General features: G+C 35.6%; 1 protein-coding gene across 1 annotated transcript; it reads left to right on the plus strand.

Annotated features, from left to right (window-relative positions):
• Positions 1-5,170: 5,170 nt before the first annotated feature.
• LOC104770481 (indole-3-acetaldehyde oxidase) lies at positions 5,171-11,187 on the plus strand. The gene is made up of 10 exons (XM_010494911.3): positions 5,171-5,720; positions 6,380-8,032; positions 8,115-8,374; positions 8,460-8,669; positions 8,759-8,977; positions 9,060-10,031; positions 10,128-10,223; positions 10,311-10,409; positions 10,499-10,688; positions 10,800-11,187. Exons 1-10 carry the CDS (start codon positions 5,534-5,536, stop codon positions 11,027-11,029), a joined length of 4,116 nt encoding a protein of 1,371 aa, XP_010493213.2. The 5' UTR covers positions 5,171-5,533; the 3' UTR covers positions 11,030-11,187.
• Positions 11,188-11,457: the final 270 nt, after the last annotated feature.

Here is an 11,457-nt window from a genome sequence, read left to right on the forward strand (position 1 = left end):
ACTATTATGTTTTAAAAATAAAATATTAGTTTAAAGAGATATTTAAATTTTTTTTTGAATATTATGAAAATTATAAAAAAAAATTTCAAAATTCGTATTGGACCCCCAATTTGATTGGTTCGGCTCTGGAGATGAGGGCTACGCTTGACAATGGGTTTGGGGTCCGTCCAACGTCGCTGCCCATACCATTTCCGTGCGAATCCATGGCATGTCGCACTTGTATCCTTGATGTTGCGTTCGAGTTTACTGCCCCTCGTGTCACTTTTGCCTAAGCCTTAGCTCAGCCGCAGCGGATTAGTGTTTTAGTGTGAAGCTTTGATGACTTTACTTGAAGTGTCTGTCTTTGCTCTAAGCACTTTGTGGTGATAGTATGGCTCTTTGTGGTTAAGATGTTGCCAGGCTCTGAGCTACCGACTCCTAGAGGGACTCGCTAGAGTGAGTGAGCATTGCCTAACACACTAAGCTCGGCAATTCCACAGCTCTTTGCTAAGCTCGGATTACCGGTGAAAGGACTACCATCTCGCGTTATGGGTGACTCGTGATCTTTATTGTTCTGTTTTCGTGTTGTTTTTTTTTCTAGCTCACTTTAGGGATTCTTCTTATCTTGTCCCAAATCGTCTTCTTTAACGAGAATTGATGATTCGGTTCAAGAATGTTGTATGCTTCCATATTTTTTATCCTTTTTGGCATGGGACCATGATTTGGTTACCCTTAACTGTGTAACCTATATTTTCATTGTCAAATGAATATTTACATTCTTAGCAAAAAAAAAAAAATTAAAAATGTGTCCGAACCAACACCAGCGCTAATAGCCTAACAATACACGTACAAATCACTTAGTGGACATAACAATTCCTACTGGGCCTAACCTATACTCTAATGGGCTGATCTGGTTAATGTTGTACCTGATTTTACTTTTGTATAATAATATCGGACGAGCATCGAATACGCCACATCACGCGTTGGTCTTACATTGCCTGATCAGCATATATGCATGCCACAAGCAACAACAAAAACTTAACCATTCACTTGCTTTTGGTGCTTTCATCGAAAACAAAAGAAAGTTGTGTATTTATTTTGGACCATATAACTATTTCCACTTCGGCTGCTAGAGTCACATTAAATTACATTTTGTAGCGCATGTACATGTTTCTCGTATTTACACTAGTAAAGCATTTCGTGATCTTTCTTTCGTAGTATACGAAAACCTAATTCTTTGGAATGATATTTATTATTATTTTAATTTAAGAGAAACATCAAATTATAATTAATTAAAAACTCGATTAATTATTTATTTTTATCAGTTACAACAAATTTAATCTTATTTATAAAAAGGTTCAATAGATTTTCGCATCTAGAATTAATTGGTTAGATGTAGAAGACTGACATGTACCCTTCGAACACAGAGCTATTCACACAACTGGCATAATAATGTGTGGGTCTGGTGTCATCATTGGTTTGAAGAGATGTTGAGGGATTTAAATGGTTTGAAGAAACTCTTCACATATAAATGTGATATTCGCACATTACGTCCCGAAGGCGGCAAGAGTATAGATGATAATATTCGCAAATGTAGTTTATATACAGATACTCTACTTATTGGGTTTAAGAAAATTCTAAATATTACATATTATAACTATTTGATTTTTGATTTGCATTATTATCTTACTTTGCTACATGGCTTTTGCTTTTACTAAAAAACTAGGTTTTGATCCACGCTACGTGTGGATTTATTTGATATATTTTGGTAAAAGTTATATATGATTGAACCACTCATAGGTGGGTTAGTGATAATATGGATTTCGGATTGATGGTAAGATTCCCAATACTCCCAGGCTCGAATCCCCACGGGTGCAAACACCTTAAGTGGCCACCGCAGAAAAATTTAACATTGGGCTATGCGGCCTCCAGGAACTACTCTTGCCGCTTTCGGGACGTACGCCAAGCCTTCGGGCTAGTGGGCTGGTCAGGGTCCACTGGGCTTTGGATACCTGGATTATCAAAGAAAAAAAGTTATATATGATTGATGATAGTTATAAAATATTAGCTTATATAAAATTTTAAATTACAATTGATATGGTGAAAATTTTACTTTTTTAAAATATAAAAGTCATTTGTGTTAAAAATTCAAGTCTGATAAAAAAAATCATGAAATTAATTGGACGTCCAGACGAGGCGGACCGAACTGGTGACCTAGCATACCCTAAACCGTTTCTTTGACCATCAAACAAACAAAATATTTTTATAATCATGAATTAATCTTGTTTTCTCATATTTAATTGACCACCACCATCTATGTCTTCGTGATTTATTTTTTCGTATGTCTTTATGATTTATCTTTCACTGTTCTCTTATTCTTCATATTCTTTCTCATCATTTTCATTGTCAAATTTTTAGGATAAATGTCATCGTTACTTTTACCGTCCGGTTTTTCATTATACTCCTTCTTCTTCCTCTTCCTCATCAGCTTCCCCACATTCTTCCACTGAATAATCATTTAAAACCTTTTTTTAGACTAACAGACAACTTGTTAACCCATCAAACTCTAATACCAAAATCATTGCCTCTTATCTCGTAAAATTTGTGCAATTTTACGAACCAGCTTAGTCACTACATGCACCCAGTTATTGATACTTTCACATGTATATTTACTCGGTTTTAGATCCACACGTATTGAAACTTTTCAAACCAAAACCCTTAATACTACAAAATTGCAAATTACAAAGTTTAAATATTTATAATATTTGAAATTTTTAAAAGTTTCAATAATTATAATATTTAATACTTTTATTTTTTTTTAAATTTGGACGCTTGATAAATCAAGCTTCCTGGTCATTCGTAGTTGGAAGCATATTAGACTTATTTATAGTGGTTCTCAGCCATTGTCTTAAAAAAATCTAGCCGATGTGGGACGTTGTAAATACACTTATTTATAAATATTTAATATAGAAATTTAACTTAATTTCAAAAATATTAAGTATTTAAAAAAATCTGAATATACAAAATTCTGGAAATTTTCAAAAATGTTAATTAGTGAAATGTCTAATCACTATTGGTTGTTTTAAATCCTAGGTGGACAGCCTTAGGAGCTTACAACTCCTACTTTTATATAGTCTAGATTGTATATCATATGAATTTAATTGAACAGCACAATTAATATCACATCTAGTATTATAAATGTATGCCACCTGGACAAAAATCTAAAGCTAAGTGTTTTAATACATTTAATATTTGTATGTCATCTGGACAACTAGTTGTCATCTTTTAATACTGCATCCTTTGCAAATAGTAGTATTTTTCCCGATTTCGGCGAAGTTACAGTAAAACCTCTATAAATTAATAAAGTCGGGACCATGAAATTTTATTAATTTATAGAGGTATTAGTTTATCGATAAATTAATAACTATTAATTTATCGATAAATTAATAATATTTTAATTTATGAAGTTGACGATTCATGAATTTATGATTTGATTAATAATTTTTGCTATGTAATAGGATGGATGCCAATAATTTACTAGATTATCCATGTAAAAATGATACATGTATAAGTTCATAGTTAAGAAAAAATCACTGCTACTATCTTTTATGGTGATGATGAAGTTGAAGAAGATATTTCGGTATATTAATAACAAATTATACGATATAACTTATACATAAGGAATCAATTATTGCGTATAAAACTTTCTTTAATTTTTGGATACGATTTGAGAAGACAACACCAGAAGTTTTGATGCAGTCAAAAATATTATAGATAAGATCTAACAAGAATACAAATTCTTTTTTTTTTTTTTTTGACAACAAGAATACAAATTCAATAATAAACAAACAACAATGAAGTCATATATTTCACTAGATTTTCATATATATATATATATATATATATATATTAGTTTACTTGATTATTAATTTATGATATTGATGGGACCATATTTTTATACTGAGTTTTCAAAAAAATATTATTTTATTATTTTATCAAAATGTGTCATTTTTTACACCGGTCCAACTTGGGACCAGAAGAATTTATTAATTTATAACGAGTATTAATTTAAAAAGTATTAATTTATAGAGGTTCTATTGTATTTAATTTGAAACCAAGAGACTTTTAAACTTACAAAAAGTTAGACAGAGAGTTAATCATGGGGCTTAATCTTTCTATTAAACAGTATAAATGCACAAAATATATCTGATGCTATGCGTGCTAACTTTTGGCACCTATATATTTCTTCGTTGTAAGAAGTGGGATAACGTTTAAACAAACTTGTATTTTCCCATTTCATCTTTCGGAATCAAAACGATTTAATACTCACTAATTTTCTCTTTAACGAGTCGTTTGACTAATTTAATATTTTAAAATTGTATATATAATTTTTTACAAATTTTTGGTTCAGTTTTCTCTCACATGCATATATTTCTCACTATTTTTGAATATGACGTTTAATTTAACTAATCCATTTTTTGAAAAGTCAAAACTTATCTTGGTAGTTTTTGTTTTTCTCCAATTTTTGTAAAGTTTTGACATTAATATTTTATGGAATTTTTTAGCAAATGAAGTTTGTTGATGGACACTTTACACTTGTATATAGGGTTTTTTTTTGGATAGTTTTCTTTTTAAGATAACGTACGACATGCATCATATATAGGTGAGAATTCGGATGGTGAAATGATAACATCAACAAATTAAAATAAGTAGATTATAAATGCTAAGCTTTGAATGGTTGGTCCATAAATTGCATACTAAATCATGTGTACTAACATGTGTTTTGTAATTAGTTCGGAGCGTACCGATTAACCATTCAAGACCCTTGTACAATATATTTGTTTGCGTACGTAGTTAGTTTTATATTCAACATACTTCACCAGTCACCACTTTGATTCAGATTCAAATTTTAGTACAAACACGTATACAATTTGTAAACGATGAAAGAGTACAAGTAAACGAGTTTGATTTGTCTAAAAGGCTCTTTAATGAAAGCAAACAAATGATGGCGATCGAACCATTTCCCATATATATTAAATTCAATTGTTAACACTTAGTATGAATTATTTGACCAATTTAATTACCTTTGTTAGCTTCATCTTTTCACTAATTCAGCTACCTAATATTCCACGTTCACTAGATACCAACCGTACAAAAACACTTATAAAATACTCCCTCCATTTCAAAATATAAGATGTTTTGGAGAAATTTTTTGTTTCATAATATGGATGCTTTCAAATTTCAATGCAACTTTTAGATTAGTTTAATATTTTATATTATGTAGTATTGTTTCTGATTGGTTGAACTTATTAAAAGTAAAAACTTCTTAATATGCGTGTTTTACTTAAAACATCCTATATTTTGAAACGGAGGGAGTATACACCTAATTAATACAACGCTTCTTATCGTGTATTAATATTCTCTTGTACACAAGAGGAAAAATATTGTAAAGATTTTTGTGTCAGCTACTGAGTTACACATATCACCAAAGCCAACGTTTAGAGGATCGATGTCTTGGAGCTAACTAAACTCTCTGGTTTGTTTTGTTCTATATATGGTTGAGAGAAAAGTTATTTTTGAAGAAAAAGAAGCGATGATGAAGAGCAAGACCTCTCTGGTTTTCGCCATTAACGGAGAAAGATACGAGCTCGATCTCTCTTCTATTGATCCTTCCACCACACTCGTTGATTTCTTGCGCAACAAGACTCCTTTCAAGAGCGTCAAGCTTGGTTGTGGCGAAGGTATGATGATAACTATAGACTATAGTCAAAGTCGAAGTGCGTTTGTGTTTTTTCTCTGTGAGTAAAGCCTATTTTGATCCAAAAAAATAGATTCCAAGGACCTGTTGGAGGGTTCTTGTGTTCTTGCCTCGGATTCTATCTTTGTAGGTTCAATTTCTTGAGAGACTGATTCATTTTTCAAGATGATCCTTTGTGTTTGGTCAAAGACTGATCTGATTCCGACTCGATTTATTTCTTTTGTTGTGCCATCATCATGTATATAATCCAGATTCAAATCTGATAGTATGTGATATAAAAATATAGTTGCTGAACCATTTCGTTTTCAGCTTCTTTTTTTTCCATAAAATACTGCAAATTATAAACGCAATCGCTAACTTTTTATGTTATGTGTGCGCGCATGCGTTTATTAATCATAAAGGAGATTTTGATTAAAGAAATGTTAGTGGATCAATAAGTCCACATGCTTTAACAAAAATCCAAGAGTTTAATTTAATTTATTTACAAATGTAATAATTTAAAATAACCACATATATTAACTGTCTTCAATTCAATGAGTGAATAAATATCTCTAAAGCTTGTGTTTGATTTGGAGAAGAAACCACATACCCTAATGCGTGGGTTCTAAGTTAAATATGTTTTGTATCTTTTGTAATTTGCAGGTGGTTGTGGCGCTTGTGTTGTTCTTCTTTCAAAGTATGATCCATTACTCGAAAAAGTCGAAGACTTCACAATCAGCTCGTGTCTCACGCTCCTCTGCAGCATCGATGGCTGCTCCATCACTACCTCAGATGGACTTGGGAACAGCAGAGTCGGTTTCCACGCGGTCCACGAGCGGATCGCAGGTTTTCACGCCACGCAATGCGGTTTCTGCACACCTGGAATGAGTGTTTCCATGTTTTCCGCTCTCTTGAACGCTGATAAGACTCATCATCCTCCTCGCAGCGGATTCTCAAACCTCACCGCTGCTGAAGCTGAGAAAGCTGTGGCAGGGAACCTCTGCCGGTGTACTGGATACAGACCGCTCGTGGACGCTTGTAAGAGTTTTGCAGCGGATGTGGATATCGAAGATCTTGGATTTAATTCCTTTTGCAAGAAGGGTGAAAACAAAGGTGAGGTATTAGGAAGGTTGCCATGTTATGATCACACATCATCTCAAGTCATCTGTACATTTCCGGAGTTCTTGAAGAAGGAAATCAAGAATGAGACGAGTCTTGATTCAAGCAAGTACAGATGGTCAAGACCTGTTAGTGTCTCGGAGCTTCAAGGGTTATTACAAGTCGAGAATGGTTCGTCTTCGTCGGTTAAGTTAGTTGCAGGTAACACGAGCACCGGTTATTACAAAGAAGAAAAAGAGAGGAAGTGCGAAAGATTTATCGATATCAGGCGGATTCCTGAGCTCACTCTGGTGAGAAAAGATGAGAATGGAGTTGAATTAGGAGCTTCTGTTACTATCTCTAAAGCTATTGAGGTTCTAAGAGAGCAAGACAATGTTCCCATGTTGGCTAAAATCGCGGCTCATATGGAGAAGATCGCAAACAGATTCGTGAGGAACACGGGAACGGTAGGTGGAAACATCATCATGGCGCAGAGGAAACAGTTTCCTTCGGATCTGACAACCATACTTGTTGCAGCTGGAGCAACGGTGAAGATCATGACTAACAGCTCGGTTCAAGAAGAGTTCACATTGGAAAAGTTTCTTGAACAGCCTCCTCTTGAAGCCAAATCTCTTCTTTTGAGCGTCCAGATTCCGTCTTGGCACCCTGTGAAGAAGAACGGTTCTGCTTTGCTCTTTGAAACTTATAGAGCAGCGCCACGTCCTCTAGGAAACGCATTGGCATTTTTGAATGCGGCTTTCTCAGCTGAAGTTTCTTTAAGTGAAGCACTTGATGGCATCGTTGTAAATGATTGCCGGTTGGTTTTTGGGGCTTATGGAACCAAACATGCACACAGGGCGAGTAATGTTGAAGAGTTTCTTATAGGAAAAGTGATGTCTGATGAAGTTTTGATGGAAGCTATAGGCTTACTTAAAGATGAGATAGTACCTGATAAGGGTACTTCGAATCCTGGTTATAGATCAAGCTTGGCTGTTACTTTTCTCTTCGAGTTCTTCGGATCTTTAACCCAAACAAACGCTAGAACAACAAACGGTTTGCTCAATGGAGGATGCAAAGAGAATGGTTTTGATCATCAGAATGTTGAATCTTTGAAAGCTGAAGCTATGCTGTCATCTTCACAACAAATAGTTGAAACTCAAGAACATACTCCGGTCGGGAAAGGCATTACAAAGGCTGGAGCTTGTCTTCAAGCATCTGGTGAGTACTAATTATACTTGTCTTCAAGCATCAACATGTGATACATTGCTTCTCTGTTAATGTTTTTTAAATAAATTTGCAGGTGAGGCTGTTTACGTAGACGATATTCCTGCTCCTGAAAATTGTCTATACGGTGCATTTATCTACAGTACGATGCCGCTGGCACGGATTAAGAATATAAAGTTCAAGCAAAACATAGTTCCTGAAGGAGTTGTTGGCATAATTACTTACAAGGATATTCTCGAAGGCGGGAAAAATATGGGTACCACCGGTTTCTTTACATCGGATCTTTTGTTTGCAGAAGAAATCACTCATTGTGCGGGTCAGATAATCGCCTTTTTGGTAAGTTCGTTGAAGGAATTCTCTTTTCCCTCTGAAGCATTTTTATGTGGAATAAACTTAGGTTTTCAGTATGTTTTATATGTAGGTTGCAGATAGTCAAAAGCATGCAGATATTGCAGCAAATCTTGTTGTGATTGATTATGACACTAAGGATTTAGAACCGCCGATACTGTCCTTCGAAGACGCTATCGAAAAGTCTAGCGTTTTCGACATCCCTCCACCTCTGCGTGGTTACCCGGTCGGTGATATCGCCAAAGGAATGGATGAAGCGGAACACAAGATTCTTGGATCAAAGGTGGTTTCCCTTCCAAGATATAAATGTCTCTAAATCCCTGTTGTTGTCTAACCATCATATTAATCTCTTTGATTGTGGTATATTTGCAGATAAATTTCGGGTCACAGTACTTCTTCTATATGGAGACACAAACGGCACTTGCAGTGCCGGATGAAGACAACTGTATGGTGGTTTATAGCTCGACTCAAATCCCCGAGTTTGTACATCAAACCATTGCTGGATGTCTTGGAGTCCCTGAGAATAATGTGCGTGTCATCACTAGAAGAGTTGGAGGTGGATTTGGTGGGAAAGCCATCAAGGCAATGCCTGTGAGTTCGCAATTTTAAAAGTAGTACTACGCTCAAGTGAGAGTTTGATGTTTAGTTTTAACAGTTTTCTTTGATGTTCTAGGTGGCTGCAGCTTGTGCACTTGCAGCATCCAAAATGCAGCGTCCGGTGAGGACATATGTGAATCGAAAAACGGATATGATAACTACAGGAGGAAGACATCCGATGAAAGTCACATATAGTGTTGGATTCAAGTCCAATGGAAAGATTACTGCTTTGGATATAGAGGTGTTACTTGATGCAGGGTTAACTGAAGATGTAAGCCCGCTTATACCAAAGGGAATCCAAGGAGCACTAATGAAGTATGATTGGGGTGCTCTCTCTTTCAATGCGATATTATGCAAAACAAACACTGTGAGCAGAACCGCGGTTAGAGCTCCTGGTGATGTACAAGGATCATATATCGGAGAAGCCATCATTGAAAAAGTAGCTTCATATCTTTCAGTTGATGTGGATGAGATCAGGAAGGTTAACCTCCACACGTATGATAGCTTAAGGTTGTTTCACAAAGTCAGAGCTGGTGAATCCCCTGAATACACGTTACCTTTGCTTTGGGACAAAATCGCTGAGTTCTCAGGATTTAACCAAAGGAGGAAGGTGGTTGAGGATTTTAATGCATCAAACAAGTGGAGAAAGAGAGGGATCTCACGTGTGCCTGCGGTTTATGCAGTTAGTATGCGATCAACACCCGGAAGAGTAAGTGTTTTGAGGGATGGGTCGATAGTGGTTGAGGTTCAAGGGATTGAGATAGGACAAGGGCTGTGGACAAAGGTTAAACAGATGGCTGCATATTCCCTTGGTTTGATCCAATGCGGTACTAGAAGCGATGAGCTGCTCAAGAAAATCAGGGTCATCCAATCCGACACCTTAAGTATGGTGCAGGGCTCAATGACTGCTGGTAGCACAACCTCTGAGGCTAGCAGCGAAGCGGTTAGGATTTGTTGTGATGGCTTAGTCGAAAGGCTATTACCCGTCAAGACTGCTTTGGTGGAGCAAACAGGAGGATCTGTGACTTGGGATAACCTCATCAGTCAGGTCCATAATCTTGAAACATTATTCATGCGTCTGATGTTCTCTCTAGTTAATCTGAATGAACTTAGAATGTTTTGACTCTTGAACTGTCTGGTGTAGGCTTATCTGCAATCGATAAACATGTCGGTTAGCAGATTATACTTGCCGGACGACTCCACTGGCGAATATATTAACTATGGAGTTGGAGCGAGCGAGGTAAAACTCTAAATACTGAAGAATAGATGATCTCAGCTTTACTTGCATTTTGTGAAATGATTTCACTTCTTTGGTTTTAATCAACAGGTTGAAATAAATGTTTTGACGGGAGAAACAACGATTCTGCGCACGGATATTATCTATGATTGTGGGAAGAGTCTCAATCCCGCTGTTGATTTAGGACAGGTTAGACCCGGGAAACTACTCTATGTGTGTCTGTCTGATTCTTGATCTAAATTTGTAGTGTTATGTGTTTTTTGTTTTGTTTATTATAGATTGAAGGAGCATTTGTTCAAGGACTTGGGTTCTTCATGCTTGAAGAGTTCCTAATGAACTCAGACGGTCTCGTGGTAACAGACAGCACATGGACTTACAAGATCCCAACGGTCGATACAATCCCAAGACAGTTCAATGTCGAGATTCTCAACAGTGGACAACACAAGAATCGTGTTCTTTCATCCAAAGGTTACTTTTACTTATCTCTGTCTTTTTTTCTTATTGATTTCTCTTTTACTGAAACCCAAAAATCAAAACTCAAAAGTCTTTTTTAAACCTTTTGTTTTGGTTTTGATACAGCTTCGGGTGAACCGCCGCTGCTTTTAGCGGCTTCTGTTCACTGCGCGGTACGAGCAGCTGTTAAGGAAGCCAGGAAACAGATTCTGACATGGAACAGTAACCAACAAGGGACTGATACGTACTTTGAATTACCTGTTCCAGCAACAATGTCTGTTGTGAAGGAGTTTTGTGGACTCGATGTTGTCGAGAAATACTTGGAATGGAAAATACAAGAGAGGAAGAATATTTGATAGCTTATGTTTGTGATTGTGATGTTAATGTAATTGCTCTGTATGTGTTTACTTTGTAAGTGCTTGCAACAATGTTTTAATCGCATAAAAATGTTTGGGTTTATAATAAATCGGTTTCTGTAATAAGCTGCATGTATAAGAGTATTGTTTTTAACAAACTGATAAAACCTCTCCAACTCTTCAACAATTTTGTTTTTCTAAAATCTTTAATCAAATATAAGAATATTGTTTTTAAATATATTATTTATTTTAATATATATAATAGCAGGCAGAGCATAATTTTAGAAGATTTTGGGCATTACAATGGTGGTGTTGTGTTTGGATGCATCATCACTCAACGTTGCATATGTATAATTCAATGTTGTCTCATATACATATGTATAATGAAACTATATAATATACGATAATTATTAGAAATAAATGATTAA

Source organism: Camelina sativa, chromosome 20 (genome assembly GCF_030686135.1).
Source record: "Camelina sativa cultivar CO46 ecotype springtype chromosome 20, ASM3068613v1".
Taxonomy (NCBI): Eukaryota; Viridiplantae; Streptophyta; class Magnoliopsida; order Brassicales; family Brassicaceae; genus Camelina; species Camelina sativa.

Bases quoted from the DNA above. Each gene is read 5' to 3' on its own strand.
- LOC104770481 (XM_010494911.3), top strand. From the start codon at position 5,534: ATGGTTGAGAGAAAAGTTATTTTTGAAGAAAAAGAAGCGATGATGAAG. The intron at 8,670-8,758 runs GTGGTTTCCCTT...GTATATTTGCAG, and splicing joins ACAAGATTCTTGGATCAAAG to ATAAATTTCGGGTCACAGTA. The intron at 10,410-10,498 runs GTTAGACCCGGG...TGTTTATTATAG, and splicing joins CCGCTGTTGATTTAGGACAG to ATTGAAGGAGCATTTGTTCA.